Genomic DNA, 19,561 nt, shown 5'->3' on the forward strand with positions numbered 1-19,561 from the left:
AATTCCATCCATTCAAAATATTCGGCGAAATGGGATTTCCCATTTTGCAGAAAATTTTCCTTAGGTGTGATATTTGTCTCCTGGGCATTCGGCGAAACGGGAGTAAATAGATTTCTTGAACGGACAGAAAGACGGAATCGTGTTCTAATCGCGACAAATAGCAACAATTAATTGCTTCCGTTCTGCCGGCGTATCTGTTCGTGTCCTTGATAGATTTCATGGCTTGCCATTTCATCAGTCGCAAAAGGCATTAATGTAAAGGCTGTTATTCGTTTGAAGGGAAGTTTATGGCAGTCTCAGGTTTATCAACACACTCCATAAAGCACGGGAGAAAGAGCATTCTTAGCGTTGAAATCCCTCTGTGTCGCTGCTGAGCGAAGATAGAACAGATTACTCAGCAGCTGGGAAGTGATTGGGTTTCTGAACTTTTGAACATGAAGACGATTTTGTTAGTGCTTTCGCAGTGGTTCATCATAGCGGTCTTGGCTAAGCCTCCCAACTACACGGGTGAGTAGTACTTATAGTTATAGCTTCCTTTTTCATTACCAGCAATATATTTTTTCTCATGTTTTACAACCGTCAAATGGGGGGTTTATCGTTTTCTAATCTGTATTACAACTCTGTTCCTTACCTTTTTATATTTGAAGAAAATCTGATTTAGATAATGTGATTGTGTATTTCCATTTTTCAGTGAGCGTTTCTTTACATCTGCCTATTCTTGTGAAAACAACGAAGGAAAAGTTCCTATTAAGTTTCAATACTTCGGTGCTTGAACCCTCCCGATGGTGCAGTAGTAGCGCTGCAGTTTTGTAATCGAGAAGTCCCGGGTTCGGTCACGGTGAATGAACAGTGATTCGAACACAATTTTAAACTCTAAACCCAGGCTCGATAAGCCTATGTCAGTATAACGTAGATTTAAACTTTGACTGTCGTAATTAATACATGCACTAACGTTTATATATTTTCGGTAAATTAAAATTACCCCATTGTATACTTTACAATGAATTTAATTTAGGGAAACGGCAACTTTCTTCATTATTATCAAAGTGTACTGTACAGTAATCGCAAATGTTTATTACTGCTAATAAATTTTCTTTTTAAACGAGAGTTAATTCTTAGATTGAAATGCTGATTATATAGATTGGTATCATAGAAACACGTGAACTACTAAGGAAAATGTTGGTGCATGTAAAGACACACAAAGTACTAGCTTATAGTAATTTTGATCTCGTGAGATCGAAATATTAGCCTCAGTGTGAGAATTAAATTTTGTACTTTTGTGGTAAGGGGGAAGAGGTAACATTACTAGATTCAGGTGTAAACAGAAAATACTTTCCCACATTTGACAACGTGATCTATTTGTTTAAAGGTGGAGATAATGCGTATTAATATTATTAACACATACTATAAAAAAATATTGAAAAAAATATGAAATGACTCGTTCATATCTCTACACATATAGGGATAGGGACCTTCTATCTTTTGCTGACTTTCACTGTTTTACTGTTATTCACGATATAATTTTTGTTACGAATTGTTACAGTATTTTTCAACATGTGTATTAGTTATTTTCTTGCACTAGAATATTCTTTTGAATCAATATTAAAGTAGCGATGCAAGATCTTTCTCCACATATGAATTACCGAGAGGAGTTAATCAATACCGATTTCTTGCAAGAACAATGAAATGATAAAACTAGAAACACATGAACAAATACTTAAAATATTATTTAACAATTACTTGATCGAAATGTGAGTACTTATCGTCGATTTCGCAATACTTAGATATATTGCCAGATATTGTACAAAACGATCCTTTCTTCAAGTCAAGATTTGGAATAATATTTGTTACGCATGCAGACACTTATCTATGGGGGATAAATAATAGCTGCCAACAGGCACGTATCAAGAAATACAGTACTTGTTGTGAGGGGTTCTCGCATACTAACTCAAAGACTTACATGTAATAATTAGGGCTGAGTCGATACCACTTTGAACCGATACCGATGCTGATACTCTCACCGATACCCACCGATACCCACCAATACCGATACTTGTATAATTTAAAATTTAAAATAACAAAGGTTATATTATATATATATAAATATATATGTGTGTGTGTGTGTGTAATTATTATTATTATATTTTATACGTATGCATTTCTGACGAGGGGCGATGAATAAATTAACCCACCAACCGATGCTCTGTTGCAACGATGCATCTCAACTTCACATTTTTTTAAGTGACAATCGATCAGATGTTTCAAATATTAGAGAAATATTAAGTGCAAGAGCAAGGGAATCGTGTGGTAGTCGACCTCCTCTCCCCCAATGTTGAAAAATGAGATGAAGCCTCTTCAATCTTCTCTAAAACTAAAGGACCACATTTCCCACACAACAACACAACACAACAAGTTCAGCTACTAAACCTCTACCTTATTTAGACATGTAAGAATTGAGATATACCTCTGGAAATATCTGGAAATTTTATAAGACATAGTATTCAAAAGTATTCACTGTCTATTTGGGAAATTATAATCTTCTGTACAAAATTTATCCTTTTCATTTTTCTTCTTTCTTCTAAGGTAAATATATTCAACTTTGTTAACCATCCAGAGTAATGTTGGTCATATTATTTTTAAAAAAACTTTGTGCATAAAAACCTGATAAGAAGTTTTTGAACTGATTGAACTTTTTGGAGGTAATTCTTGGTTGTCAGAAACCGTAATTCATTATCGTATTCAAGAATAGGAAGAACTATCATTTTATACGGGTATATTAAGGTATCTTCTTTTCGAAAAACTTTCCATGAGAAAAATATATAGCCAAGCATATTCTAATAATGATAATATTAATAATATATTTTGAATTTAATGTCAATATGCTTATCGATGGTAATAAACATTATTATTATTATTATTATTATTATTATATGTCTGGCGTTTTCCAGCAACTCGACGTCTTTACAGCAACTTTCTACTTAATTGCTCTATTTTCTTCCCTATGGGGCATCGATTGCTAAAGATACAGTTTTCCTACTATTCGAGGGCGCCGGTTGAAACCCACCATCCTCTAAAGTGTGACACCAAATTCTGTAAATCAAAGCCGCGATAGGAAGAATTCAAACCGAAGAGACAAGGTACACGCGTCACGCGACAAGCGACACTTGTTTCTTTACTCAGTTCACATGATGGTACAGATATAATTGCTTTAATCGGTATATTAGTCACTCGGAAATAACATAATAAGAGACATTGTTACCAGTAAATCGCGTTATAAAATTTGTGCAAGTCATTGAAACTCGAGAGAGGCATGTTGTGCATGAGAAAACGGAGAATTGCACTGACCTCAAACTGTATGGGCTAGACTTTCCAGCGTCGATAAAGCGAAGACCTAAACACTAGACAAATGATTCTCCTTCTTGAAACTATTTCCCGGTATTTTTATCTTTTGTTTTTGAATCAATGCCCTTACCCTAATAATTTTCCTCGTAAATACTTTTCCAGTATTTAAGATCTTATACATGAATGGATGATATTCAATGTGACATCAGCGGCGCAGAGCATGATGGGAAATCTGGCCAAATCCGCACGTGGTCCGGCTCAGCAAGCGTGAAGCGTGCATGAAAATAACTCGATGTTTAACATTTTTAATTGTATTATTGTAGATTTTCAAATGTAGTTTCCTTTTGGTGAATTAATTGGTGCAGGTGTGTTGTGTTTATGTATTAATTGTGAGAGAACATAAAACATTCAGACAGTTTCGTCGGTGGTTAATATGCCATGATTTTTCCAATCCGGGGTGAAATATGAATCGTATTTTAAGGCAAGTACTGTGTTTATGGGTAACGTTATATGACTTGTATGCTACTCTTTACATCCGCATGCTTTGCAAAGCGCGTGGTTGCTGTACGATCTTTAATAACGTTCACAAAAAAATGAAATGCTGCTTATCAATCAGCGAATGCGTTCGCAGTACGCGTATATTTGTACGTATATACTTTTCAGCATTTCTTCTATGGCTGTCTGAATATACAAACGACCTTAAGATTTAAAAAAATATAGTACATAATTTTGTACTTCGGATCATTTCTATAAATTATTATTTTCACGAGACAAAGTATGACTTTCATTCACTTTTTTAACAAATATTTTTACTTTTTTTTCAATTCCCCTCCACCGGGAATCGAATTTTGGATCCTTCGATTACAAGGGCATAGTATTAGTTACTGTACTATCGGAATAGGTCCGATTGATTTCATGAGAAATAGGCTGCATAGTCCTGTATTTTTATTCGTATGTTACGTAGCTTTATAAAAAGGTAAAGTGTTCCCCTGTGCATAGCACCACGCCATGAAGGCGTATAGGGGGTGTGGGGGTAACGCCCCACACTTTCTTGATCCGGTCGTGAGTGGGGGTGATGTGATCAGCATCACGCCTCTGACCGCCTTTACCCCCCAGGATTTCCCCCAGGTACCCATGTTATTCGACGCTGGGTGAGTGCCGGGGCCGCTTCCACCGTTAGAAAAGTTCCCGGATTTGAACCGGTCGGGGATCGAACCCGGGACCTTTAGCATGGTAGTCAGACGCGTTACCGACTGAGCCACCGCGGTCACTTTATACAACGTTGTTTTGTGACAAATAACTTTAGATACTCTGGTCATTGTTACTAGTCTTAGAAAAATATGAAAGACTACATTTGCAGGGACGTCGTTAGGGGGGGGCCTGGGGGGGCTTTGGCCCCGGCAGTTGTAACTCTGGCCCCCGCAAACAAAATTTTGATCGATTAAAAATTATCCTAAATTAATACTACATATTATTTTCTGGTAAATTTGTAGCAGAGTTGGAAACACTGTTCCGAAGAAAATCTTCGGAAGCAAATGTAGGACAGCAAAATTCCACCCTTTCCTTGCTTACCAGATTATAACCAAGGTCATAAAATCTGCCTGCTTAGAGGTTATTACCCTTGCCCTAAGTTCCTGGAAACCAGAGATCCGACCCTTTTGTTGCAAATAACCCTTCCAATACAGATGGAATCAAAGACTCCGCCGTGGCCGAGCGGTCAACAGTAGGTGGTCGAGCGACATAGGAGGCTATGGATAGAGTTCTCCAGTACTGACATTGTTCTGAGATTTAAAATTGCTGTATGCTTCAGCTTCAGAGGTACAGATTAGCTTTGTGTTCTTGCTTGCGAGGAAGGTCTGCTATCGGGTTCCTACGGTCACTGTGTATTTGTTCGTGTGTGGGAAGAGTTCTAGCGTTGTTGTGCATTTCCATCTTGAATGGATAAATTTATCAAAACCGGATATTTTAAAACTATCTCAAAACATGTGGAAGATGACGGCAATGAAGAGGGTGTTGGTCCAAGTTCTGACGTTCCAAAGTTAGACAAAACAAGTGAATGTACTAATGTGAAAACAATTACTGATCTTGGGGTAGATAATCCTAGGCAACCACTTTTGCAAAACTATCAAAATACTACGTTCGGAAAGCGAAAGCGGTCATTTCAAAAACACTGGTTTGCATCTGCGCCGTGACTAGAATATAGTGTGGAACTTGACACATGCTTTTGTTTTCCATGCCGTAAATTTGGCACAGATTCAGGATATGCAGAATCAAGTTTCAGGAAAATAGGGATTCGCAACTGGAAGAAACCATGTGAAAAAATTAAGGAAAACGAGGAACGTCCTATCATCTAAAATGCATGGAACTGTGGGCGAATTACAAAGTGAGTACCAATCAGTTTTGTAAAACAATTATATGTGTGCGTGTGTGTGTTCGTAGTTTAACTTAAATAATGAAATATGTATATGTCTGTATATCGAGTGTTCAAATTGAAAAAATGCTGAAGAGAAAAGTCATATCAGCTTCCCTTTTCAAATTTTGAGATTTGTACCTAAAACATACGGACTGATGGTTCAAAGTAAATAACACAAATTTTCCAATTAATGTACAAGAGTTCAGTAATCACAGATGTCGTCTCAGTGAACTTTTATTTCATATCAGAATTATTTTTCTTAGAGGAAGGCAAATTAATCAGGAAATATTTTCTCATCAAATACATATTGTAATTTGCAAAGCAACAACAGTATTAATTTTAATGTAAAATTCAGTACAGAAACTGACAATTTATATGCTGATATTAATGTAATATTTACTTGAAGTTGAAAGAAATGATTACGTCAAATTCTTAGCAATAGCAAAATATGATCGAGAATATTTAAGAGGAAAATTCTTTACCTGGTCAGGAGTTAAATTAAAAATTTCAATTTGAACACTGGATGTACTTTGATTTTCGTTTCCTGATTTTACATTACTTTACTGACACTTCTAGCTAATGTCAAAGATATGCAACGGTGATACAAGAAAGTAACGCATGGACAGTAACAAAAAAAGCGCCTGCCTCTCCAGGCGAGGACATCGCGTAGCGGTAATGTCGTCACCATATAATTAAGAGGTCCTGGCCTTGGTTCGATATCTAGTGGACGCACATAGTGGTTTGGATCCAACTTTAAACTGTACGTCCAGTCCCGATTGGCCTATCTGTGCATGAAGAGGACTTAATACAAAAACTCACGGACTCGAACTTAGATCAATTTGGGACAAAATCGTAATTCGGTAGCTAACGTGCTCAGCCACTGAGGCGGCTAGAATTCAATAGGTTTTCATTTTGGCTATTTTACCTTTTTTTCCTACCTATTAGGTTAATTTTTACAAGTCGATGTGAATGGATGAATGATGGACGGATGGAAAGGTGATGGGAGCATAGACAAACAGGATGAGTCACCAATGGCTGGTGGAGGTTTGAACATGGGATCTCTGATTCCGTAGCCCTTTACGCTTACCACTCCGCCACGAACACTGGAATAAATTAAATAAGTAGTGCCATTGTTTAGAATGGATGTCGGGGTGAGTGGAAGCCTAGCTAATAACAATGTACACCAATGCATTGTTGGCATTGCTAGCAGATGTTAACGGTCTACTGATACCTCACACAACTAAGAAATAATCTTTACCTATATTTGCATTGTTTTAAAAAATATATATAGCACTGACGAACGAAGGAACAAAGCTAATCTTTATGGTGTAGAGCAGGAATTTCCAAACTTTTTCGTTTCGCCGCGCCATTAGTGTTTCAAGATTTTTTCACGGCGTCCAAATCAGAATGTAGGCCTATCTAATACTTGCTTTGATTGATTGATTGATTGAATTGATGTTTTAAGTCCATTTCATGCACAATAAGGCTAATCGGAAATGGACCTACAGTTTAAAGTGGGATCCGAACCACTATGTGCCTGCACCGGGTAACGAGCCCGTGACCCCTTTATTACAAGGTGGTGACTAACACTACGCCACCGGGGAGGCCCTATCTAACACTTGTAACGCTCTGTTAGTGTGCATAGGTTGCTTTCCTTAAGTTAAAAAATAAACATATATTTCAAATTCCGAAACATGGAATAAATAAGAACATGTATTTGGAACAATCATATCAATGACTGAATTTCAGTGAAAATATTGGAACATCTTGCAGCGGCCCCGTACGCCTACCAGGGCGCCCCAGGGCACACTTTGGGAACCACTGGTCTAGAGATTACAATTTCTGTAAAACTGAGCCCGAGGTTTGAATCCTGAAGGAGATATTATTTTCTTTCACTATTACAATAACTGATCCCATTGTCGTCATAATCAAAAATAGTTTAAAGTCCATTTTATGCTCAAATAGATTAATTGGAACTGGATTTATAATTTAAATTTGACTCCGACCCATTGTGCAATGCGTCTCCATCGGGACTTAAACCTGGCACTCTTTGGTTATAAGGCAACGTGGTAAACCACACCGAGGAGGTCCGCCGTGGTGAACGTGACGTTATAATAAATATGCAATATAAAGCAAAAACATGAATTTATTCTTAAGAATGTTAAAAAACAACAGCAACAAGAAACAGAACATTTGAGTCGCGAATAATATTCTGCATATTACATATCATAATTGTGATGGCGATTTGTGAGTTTTCCTTCATTAATTGCCATTCATGATCGTCAACATTGCGATTAACTAAAAGTAACAGAAAAGCGGCACAACATTTAAAAAAATATAATATACGTAGAATAAAAAAAATAGGTGTGAAACTGAAAAAGAAAGGTAATAACAAGTTGATATTTACTACCTATTTTTTGTGTTTTTTGAAGTTGTCAAATTTTGTCACTTTTGGCGCCAATTTACCTGTCTATTTAGCATGCTTTGTGGCTATTATAAACCCACTCCCTACTGATAACACGAACTCAAGACAGAAATAAACAAGTGTGAAAACACCTACTTCAGTGTCTTTGTGCATGATACTTGCACAAACCATCAACGTTGTTTTGGGAGAATGCAGGGTGCAAGTTAAGAGGTGCACAATTTTCGAAATTGCCGCAAAAAAAGTGGCACGCATCTATTTTTCCTACTACATCTCGAGGCACTGGTGTACACATGGGGGAGCTGATGCGGCTATAACTCTCCCGAAATTTCTGTCTTTGAGCAACTTTCAAAAGGAAGCTTAAAAGTGGTTAATTATGAAATATGTTATACTGTCTCTACCCCTTCCCTCTAAAAAAAAAAAACCTGCACACGTTAGTGTCTAGAGGAGAGTTACAAATCACTCGCAAGTAGAAGGTAAATGAGATAGTGGATGTTTGTGCCCTCGGGCGTTTAATATTCGCAATTCATTTGTATGTACTTATAACTAATTTGCACGGGTTTTAATTAATTCGCATGTATTTAGAATTCATTTGCATGTACTTAGAATACTTTACATTTATGTATTTGCATGTTTATAACTTTTTATGAATATATAATTATTTATTTTATGAAAAATATGTATATAAAAGGTAATTAGAGGTACTAAACGGTATTCATATGGTTTTATATTCATTACTGCAAAGTATGTAATGTATAAAATGTTAATATTAATGTTTATAATATTGAAAATAAGTTTTCTATGGTTTATGAACCGCTATGAACGCTGATAATGGTACGATTGGGGACGGTCCCGGTACTCGAACCCGCGATATGTAATATTATTAATTAGTACTATGCAGTAATTTCATCATGTTATGAAACACGGTGGTGCAACACGCTAGACAGAAGACGGTGAACTCCGCGCCCTGCGCTGAGGGTAGACGAGAAAGGAATTTGGGAGATGTGCGGTCAAGGTCAAATGACGTCAGAACGTCAGAACAAAGAAGGAATCTGAATCACCAATCAGAGAACGCGTCGGTAGATTTTAGAACCGGTTTTTTCAAGGTTAACCAGTACGCAAGAACAGGGGAAAGCTATGCAATGCCGTATGGCAGGGGAGGGATTGAACCAGACAACAAAGGATGTCTGAGAATGCGCAGCAATGGTCAAATCTCTGAAGCTATGCGGTTTCCGCCGCCAATTAATATTCCGCTCAGGTTTGCCTCCAAGGCACAGGACGCTTTAGCGCAGGTTTTTTTTATCTGTACTATGAAGAAGGGAGAGCTATTAGGGACGGGGCCTACAGTTTTCACCATTTGCTTTTATCACGGGGTAACGAACCTAGGACCCTTTGATTATTGATTTAGGTAGTAAATGTATGTTACTGTGTGCTATTTAACTTAAATTTGAGTTTATTTTTTACCAAACTTTGACTTTATGTCAAACATTTTCACAGCTTATCCTTATTTTTACCAAAATAACACTATTTGTACTATTCAAGCAACATTTTTTATTAAATTTTGCACTCACAAAAAACATTTTTTCAATTTTTAACTTATTATTTTACAATTTTATGTTAATTTTTTACCAAAATAACACTATTTGTACTATTCAGGAAACATTTTTTATTAAATTTTGGACTCGCAAAGACATTTTTTCAACTTTTAACTTATTATTTTACAATTTTATGTTAATTTTTTACCAAAATAACACTATTTGTACTATTCAAGCAACATTTTTTATTAAATTTTGCACTCACAAAAAACATTTTTTCAATTTTTAACTTATTATTTTACAACTTTAAGTTAATTTTTTTACCAAAATAACACTATTTGTACTATTCAGGCAACATTTTTTATTAAATTTTGGACTCGCACATTTTTTCAACTTTTAACTTATTATTTTACAACTTTAAGTTAATTTTTTACCAAAATAACACTATTTGTACTATTCAAGCAACATTTTTTATTAAATTTTGCACTTACAAAAAACATTTTTTCAATTTTTAACTTATTATTTTACAACTTTATCCTTATTTTTACCAAAATAACACTATTTGTACTATTCAAGCAACATTTTTTATTAAATTTTGCACTCACAAAAAACATTTTTTCAATTTTTAACTTATTATTTTACAATTTTATGTTAATTTTTTACCAAAATAACACTATTTGTACTATTCAGGAAACATTTTTTATTAAATTTTGCACTCGCAAAGACATTTTTTCAACTTTTAACTTATTATTTTACAATTTTATGTTAATTTTTTACCAAAATAACACTATTCAAGCAACATTTTTTATTAAATTTTGCACTCACAAAAAACATTTTTTCAATTTTTAACTTATTATTTTACAACTTTAAGTTAATTTTTTTACCAAAATAACACTATTTGTACTATTCAGGCAACATTTTTTATTAAATTTTGGACTCGCACATTTTTTCAACTTTTAACTTATTATTTTACAACTTTAAGTTAATTTTTTACCAAAATAACACTATTTGTACTATTCAAGCAACATTTTTTATTAAATTTTGCACTTACAAAAAACATTTTTTCAATTTTTAACTTATTATTTTACAACTTTATATTAATTTTTTACCAAAATAACACTATTTGTACTATTCAAGCAACATTTTTTATTAAATTTTGGACTCACAAAGACATTTTTTTCTACGTTTAACTTATTATTTTACAACTTTATATTAATTTTTTTACCAAAATAACACTATTTGTACTAATCAGGCAACATTTTTTATTAAATTTTGCACTCACAAAGACATTTTTCAACTTTTAACTTATTATTTTACAACTTTATGTTAATTTTTTACCAAAATAACACTATTTGTACTAATCAGGCAACATTTTTTATTAAATTTTGCACTCACAAAGACATTTTTCAACTTTTAACTTATTATTTTACCACATTATGTTAATTTTTTACCAAAATAACACTATTTGTACTATTCTGGCAACATTTTTTATTAAATTTTCGACACACAGAGTGTGTGTTCTCAACTTCTATCTGTTTATTTTACAAGTTTAGGCTTATTATTACCAAAATAATACAATTCAATCTGTTGAGGAAAGACTTTTAGTCGCATTTTCGACACACAAAGTGTGTGTTCTCAACTTCTATCTGTTTATTTCACAAGTTTAGGCTTATTATTACTCAAATAACACAATTCTATCTGTTCAGGAAAGATTTTTAGTTACATTTTCGGCACACAAAGTGTGTGTTCTCAACTTTTATTTGTTTATTTTACAAGTTTAGCCTAATATTTACTCAAATGACACTAATTATGTTATTCAGGCACCATTTTTATTACATTTTGGACTTTCAAAGACACACACACACACACACAGAGAGAGAGAGAGAGAGAGAGAGAGAGAGAGAGAGAGAGATTTTTTCCAAGTTTACAGGATTATTCTCTAGTTTACTCAAATAACACAATTTAGATGTGTTTTGAATTATATTTTGGATGCAGAGGTATGTTTTGACAAGTTCTACCCTTTTATTTTACAAGTTTAGGCTTATTATTACTCAACTAACACAATTTAATTCAGTCAGGAAGGATTTGTTATTATATTTTGGATGCACAAAGAGAGGTTTTCAACTTTTTTATTGATTTTTTGCAGGGTATGTATTAATTTTTAACTTAGAGTTTAGTATTTATTTAATTTTTTCAAAAACACTAAAAAAAGTACTTTTAGCTAAAATGTAAGCCACAGAATATATTATTATTATTATTAGGGTTTACTGATTTCCACTATGCTATTTTTGGTTCTGTATTTCTATATGTATTTATTTAGGGCAGGTTACGCCTGCCACGTAGGAAAGTTTGTTTATTTTAGAGTTTGCTGAGTATTTTGTTACTGCTATACTAGGTAAAAGTTTTCTAAATATACCAGATAGAGCTCTATATACTTTTGTTTTTGCTATTTTGGAGATGATGCGATCAGCACCACTCTCCATCTGCTTTTTATTTTATGTACCCAATATTATTTTGAGGCTTAGTGAATTCTAGAGCCTATTTATGCAGGAGAGAGGAGAGAGGACTTGAAAATTTTGATCTCAGACAACCCACAACTATTTGTCAGAGTATTTTAAAGGATATTTTATACTTATTATGTGCCAATAGAATATCAAAGCTTGCTTAATTTTTATGTCTGTAACGCATTTATTGTATTTCTAGCTAAGGCTTACTGGATAAAGTACACGAAATGTTTAACATTTCAACTATTTGCTTTTATACGAGGGCAATTTTTTAGTGTAACGAAAATTATGATGTGTCTATGAGGTCTGAAACCCCTTTACCGAGGGTCCATATTTGGACGCTTACTAATATTGTTTTTTCCCCTTACATATAACAATTTAACAATATAATTACTATACGAAGTTAACATACGCCTTAGGGGCCTAGGTCCACTTTCCAAACTTTTTTACTATTCTAGAAGAATTATTTAGCTTTATAGCCTTTTTCAAGGTATTTTAGAAGTATTACTGGCTTCTTTGGGTGCATCAACACTTGGGTTATTTCCATTTGGTTTATTATACGAGGCTACAATCACTATCTGAACACTGAAATCCTCTGATTGAAACTAAAAGCTTAGGGTGTAACTAGGGACTTAGTATGTATAGCGACAATTTATAGGACAACATGAACCTTACAAAGGATTATAGGTGACGTAGGACCACACGCCAGAGCTTTGTTAATCTGTAAGAAGCAGTTGCAACTAATGCTATGAGGAAATGAGGTTGATTTTTACTGTTTCACAAGAATGCTATCTTTTATACACCCAATATTTGCTTTTTCAAGTAACTATTTGTACCAGAAGCACACAGGTCAACTCTAACTACACTTCGATTTATATAAATGTGGCAAGAACTATATTTCTGAGGAAGTACGCAAAAGCAGATTACCCGATTAAAGTATCTGAAAAACAGATTTTTCTATGCAAGTATATTTTTATTGACTGGATTATTTAACAGATCAAACAGAAAGACTGCAAAATTCATTAAATGTAGTTCTATAGTATAGGTGGTTTCAGAGATATAAAAAGAACAAATATAAGATTTCGCTTTTTTTTTTTGCTTCTGAGGCTAATCGCGACGCTAAGGGTAAATGGCGAGGAAATGTAACGGAGGACAAACAGTCCCAAAAGTTATGAGGTGCATGTAAGTTAATACCACAGAGATATTACAGTAGGTGTAGGTTCTACCACCAGAACTTTTCTATTATAATAATACTGGTTATGCTGTACTGTTAGCTAAAGATGCTGATATTTGAGAAACTTAAAAGCTTACTCACGATTTACTGTTGCAAAAGATCCGATGACAAAATTTAAAAATTGTTATCGCCCAGACAGGGACTCGAACCCTGGACAGATAGGTTAAAAGCCTAACGCTATACCAACTAAGCTATCTGGGCACAAGGTATTCTTTTTTTGAAAAGTTAGTTATCTTAAGAAATATATTGAAACACTTGAGAACACTTTTGGTCTGGTTCGACAGACAAGGAGACAACATTTCTAAATTTTTACAGACTGGGTGTATTTTTCCACTATAGAGGCCTTCACTATATGTAATTCGAAACGCTAAAGTTCAGCTAGCTTCCAAAATTGAGGTAAAGATTGTGTTTGGCGAGATTAACAAGTTACAATTATATCCAGTTACGGACAAATAAAGCTAAAACTCTTAGATTTACTGTACTAGCCAAGTTTTAGTAATATTTTATTCACTTTAGTACAAATACCAAAGAAATAGGTATATTTTATTTATAATTTGACAAAATGTACTAGTATTTAATTTACAAAGTTAGGTAAAAAGCAGTATTTTTTAAAAATATTGTTACTGCCTTCAAATTTTATGTCATTTAGCCACTAACAACTGATTTACACTGTTTGGCATCCTTTAAATAGGAAAATAAGGAATTATTTGTTTATTATTTTTACTTTATATTTATATTTATTTAAGAAAACAATTCTACAGTTTAACTTAATTTTAACAAATTGTTACTAATTTATATATCAAAGTTATGTTATTTAGAGTGTATCAAGGCGTATAAAGTTAATATTTGTACTTATCAGTTCAACTAACAATTATATTTTACACACAAAAGATGATGTTTACAGTTAAATTACTTGAATCAGAGAATAATATTTTACAGTAATTGATTCATTCAGCACTAGTCAGTACTTTTATGCATCAGAAAGTTTTCTTAATTTTCTATTACGCATGCTATTTTGGGCTATTTTTAAAATGTATTTCTAAGGCAAACTGGTTTAATTTTCTGCTTATAATGCAAAGTTGACATAGTTTTCGCACAATGCATTGTACATTTGTTATATTCTCTACTTACAATTCAAATATTATGCTTATTTAATGTATAACTAACTAACTCTCTAGCCTTCTTAAACCCGAAGGTTCATGGCTGCAGCAACACATGCCTTTCATCTGTCCCTGTCCTGAGCAAGATCTATATACTCCTTTCCTTCCCTACCAATTTCCTTTTGGTCCATCTCTACATTATCCCTCCATCTTTGTTTTGGTCTTTCTATTGGTCTTTTACCATCAGGTTTCCCAACAAGAATCCTGTATACTCTTCTTTCCTCTCCCATTTGTACCACAGGATCTACACACCTAAGTCTTTTTGATTTAATCATTCTAATAATATCTGGACATGAATACAAATTATGTACTTCCAAATTATGTAACCTTCTCCACTCATCTGTCTCCTCATCTGTTTTAGGTCCAAATATTTTCCTAAGGATTTTATTTTCAAATACTCTCAATTTATGTTCCTCTTTTCAATGTAAGGGACCAAGTTTATTTACTGTATTTAACTTTTATTTTTTGTAATTAACAAAAATTAAAAGCTTATACTGTAGTTATTATATCTTTTTCTATCAGCTTATTTTGAAATTAATATTATTAGGTATAGTCTTTGATTTATAACTATATTGCTTTTTTTATCAATTTATCTAAGAGTACACGCAGACAAACACATGTGTTCACACTTTTATGTAAATAGATATGCCATTTTTCAATATTTTAGTATGAAGATTGCACTTTAGCTATTTAAGCAAGGGTAGGAAAGGTAGGATTTCTGAGAATTTGTTGCAGGATTTTGTTGTCCAAGTATAGATGAGAACTGAGCTGGGAGACTGTTTTGAACCTTTTCATGAGAGTTTGCATGTGAACTGTATGCAAATTGAGCACTATTGACTGTGCATGCTTCTAAGTTTTGCTGTTATTTTACATCAAGTCTGTGAGACTGTAGTCAGTTTTCCCATTTCAAGTAGTTTTTATTGATTGTATTTGTATATGTTGTGGGGACTTAGCAGTTTTATGTTATGAGTCAGTTTGTTGTAGAATATTTTTACGATTGTTTTGAGATATTGAGTGTCTGCTGTTTTACTTGTAATTATTTTCCTTCTTGTGTTGTGTATTTGACTATATTTTGTCCAAGTTCGTAGTATTTAGAATAATTGTTATTGACTTGTAGATGTAGGGAGTAATAATCCTTTGCAAGATGCCCTATACTTTAGTCTGAATATTATTCTTAGTGTTCACTTTTGAAGCCTTAGTATTCTGGTAGTATTATTAATGTAGAGGTAAATTAGGCTGAAACGTAGGCATTTTTCTGATAAATTATACTCACTTAGTTGTTTCAGCAGGTAGAAGTTGCATGATGGTTTACTGCCGATGATGTTCATTTGCTCTTCTTATGTACTACGTATGATGTAGCTTATTTGAGTAATTGGAATTTTGTACTGAAAATAAGATTGCTTGTCTATCTTATTCCTATGTTTTTACTCTATCCTATGACTTGGAAGAATCTAGATATATATTGTGCTTGCAGTTTTATGTTTCTCTAAGGTTTCAGCTATGTAGTTCAGCTATGTAGTTTCTTAAACTGTGCTATGGGTGTGACTATTGATTTCTCTTTCTGGATGCCATGTTGGTTTCTGTGTATTCCTCGTGCTGCTTGAATTTGACTTAGGTTGTTTGCTTTTTTCTTAGATCTTTATTTGTTTATTTGTTCAGTATTTTTTATTTTTTAAATATTCTTTTACATAAAAAAAATTCAAAGTACATTGTTAAAGTCCAAATGTGTTAAAATTCAATTTTTCAAAGTTAATGTTTTAAAAATACAATTTTATAAAATTAAAAGTTATAATAGTATATTTTTGTTAGTAGAAGTTTTTATACTAGGGCAAATTATTTTGTTGTTAATGTAAAATTTGTTAGTTAATGTAAAATTAAAGTAATTAAAAATCAATTTTTCAAAGTTAAAGTTTTAAAAATACAATTTTCTAAAATTAAAAGTTATAATAGTACATTTTTGTTAGTAGAAGTTTTTATACTAGATTAAATTCTTTTGTTGTTAAAGTAAAATATGTTAGTTAATGTAAAATTAAAGTAATTAAAATGCAAAAAAAATAAAAAATACTGAACAAATAAACAAATAAAGATCTAAGAAAAAAGCAAACAACCTAAGTCAAATTCAAGCAGCACGAGGAATACACAGAAACCAACATGGCATCCAGAAAGAGAAATCAATAGTCACACCCATAGCACAGTTTAAGAAACTACATAGCTGAACTACATAGCTGAAACCTTAGAGAAACATAAAACTGCAAGCACAATATATATCTAGATTCTTCCAAGTCATAGGATAGAGTAAAAACATAGGAATAAGATAGACAAGCAATCTTATTTTCAGTACAAAATTCCAATTACTCAAATAAGCTACATCATACGTAGTACATAAGAAGAGCAAATGAACATCATCGGCAGTAAACCATCATGCAACTTCTACCTGCTGAAACAACTAAGTGAGTATAATTTATCAGAAAAATGCCTACGTTTCAGCCTAATTTACCTCTACATTAATAATACTACCAGAATACTAAGGCTTCAAAAGTGAACACTAAGAATAATATTCAGACTAAAGTATAGGGCATCTTGCAAAGGATTATTACTCCCTACATCTACAAGTCAATAACAATTATTCTAAATACTACGAACTTGGACAAAATATAGTCAAATACACAACACAAGAAGGAAAATAATTACAAGTAAAACAGCAGACACTCAATATCTCAAAACAATCGTAAAAATATTCTACAACAAACTGACTCATAACATAAAACTGCTAAGTCCCCACAACATATACAAATACAATCAATAAAAACTACTTGAAATGGGAAAACTGACTACAGTCTCACAGACTTGATGTAAAATAACAGCAAAACTTAGAAGCATGCACAGTCAATAGTGCTCAATTTGCATACAGTTCACATGCAAACTCTCATGAAAAGGTTCAAAACAGTCTCCCAGCTCAGTTCTCATCTATACTTGGACAACAAAATCCTGCAACAAATTCTCAGAAATCCTACCTTTCCTACCCTTGCTTAAATAGCTAAAGTGCAATCTTCATACTAAAATATTGAAAAATGGCATATCTATTTACATAAAAGTGTGAACACATGTGTTTGTCTGCGTGTACTCTTAGATAAATTGATAAAAAAAGCAATATAGTTATAAATCAAAGACTATACCTAATAATATTAATTTCAAAATAAGCTGATAGAAAAAGATATAATAACTACAGTATAAGCTTTTAATTTTTGTTAATTACAAAAAATAAAAGTTAAATACAGTAAATAAACTTGGTCCCTTACATTGAAAAGAGGAACATAAATTGAGAGTATTTGAAAATAAAATCCTTAGGAAAATATTTGGACCTAAAACAGATGAGGAGACAGATGAGTGGAGAAGGTTACATAATTTGGAAGTACATAATTTGTATTCATGTCCAGATATTATTAGAATGATTAAATCAAAAAGACTTAGGTGTGTAGATCCTGTGGTACAAATGGGAGAGGAAAGAAGAGTATACAGGATTCTTGTTGGGAAACCTGATGGTAAAAGACCAATAGAAAGACCAAAACAAAGATGGAGGGATAATGTAGAGATGGACCAAAAGGAAATTGGTAGGGAAGGAAAGGAGTATATAGATCTTGCTCAGGACAGGGACAGATGAAAGGCATGTGTTGCTGCAGCCATGAACCTTCGGGTTTAAGAAGGCTAGAGAGTTAGTTAGTTATACATTAAATAAGCATAATATTTGAATTGTAAGTAGAGAATATAACAAATGTACAATGCATTGTGCGAAAACTATGTCAACTTTGCATTATAAGCAGAAAATTAAACCAGTTTGCCTTAGAAATACATTTTAAAAATAGCCCAAAATAGCATGCGTAATAGAAAATTAAGAAAACTTTCTGATGCATAAAAGTACTGACTAGTGCTGAATGAATCAATTACTGTAAAATATTATTCTCTGATTCAAGTAATTTAACTGTAAACATCATCTTTTGTGTGTAAAATATAATTGTTAGTTGAACTGATAAGTACAAATATTAACTTTATACGCCTTGATACACTCTAAATAACATAACTTTGATATATAAATTAGTAACAATTTGTTAAAATTAAGTTAAACTGTAGAATTGTTTTCTTAAATAAATATAAATATAAAGTAAAAATAATAAACAAATAATTCCTTATTTTCCTATTTAAAGGATGCCAAACAGTGTAAATCAGTTGTTAGTGGCTAAATGACATAAAATTTGAAGGCAGTAACAATATTTTTAAAAAATACTGCTTTTTACCTAACTTTGTAAATTAAATACTAGTACATTTTGTCAAATTATAAATAAAATATACCTATTTCTTTGGTATTTGTACTAAAGTGAATAAAATATTACTAAAACTTGGCTAGTACAGTAAATCTAAGAGTTTTAGCTTTATTTGTCCGTAACTGGATATAATTGTAACTTGTTAATCTCGCCAAACACAATCTTTACCTCAATTTTGGAAGCTAGCTGAACTTTAGCGTTTCGAATTACATATAGTGAAGGCCTCTATAGTGGAAAAATACACCCAGTCTGTAAAAATTTAGAAATGTTGTCTCCTTGTCTGTCGAACCAGACCAAAAGTGTTCTCAAGTGTTTCAATATATTTCTTAAGATAACTAACTTTTCAAAAAAAGAATACCTTGTGCCCAGATAGCTTAGTTGGTATAGCGTTAGGCTTTTAACCTATCTGTCCAGGGTTCGAGTCCCTGTCTGGGCGATAACAATTTTTAAATTTTGTCATCGGATCTTTTGCAACAGTAAATCGTGAGTAAGCTTTTAAGTTTCTCAAATATCAGCATCTTTAGCTAACAGTACAGCATAACCAGTATTATTATAATAGAAAAGTTCTGGTGGTAGAACCTACACCTACTGTAATATCTCTGTGGTATTAACTTACATGCACCTCATAACTT

At 32.9% G+C, this 19,561-nt stretch overlaps 1 protein-coding gene across 1 annotated transcript in view; it reads left to right on the forward strand.

Annotated features, from left to right (window-relative positions):
* Positions 1 to 297: 297 nt before the first annotated feature.
* The window catches only part of LOC145989861 (zinc metalloproteinase nas-13-like), a 432,531-nt gene continuing 413,267 nt past the window's right edge, over positions 298 to 19,561 (forward strand). The window contains exon 1 of the mRNA XM_083125321.1: positions 298 to 507. Coding sequence (XP_082981447.1) covers positions 435 to 507 — 73 coding nt within the window. The 5' untranslated portion in view covers positions 298 to 434. The remainder of the gene's footprint in view (positions 508 to 19,561) is intronic.

Source organism: Lepisma saccharinum, chromosome 7, assembly GCF_977018435.1.
Source record: "Lepisma saccharinum chromosome 7, izLepSacc3.1, whole genome shotgun sequence".
Classification (NCBI taxonomy): Eukaryota; Metazoa; Arthropoda; class Insecta; order Zygentoma; family Lepismatidae; genus Lepisma; species Lepisma saccharinum.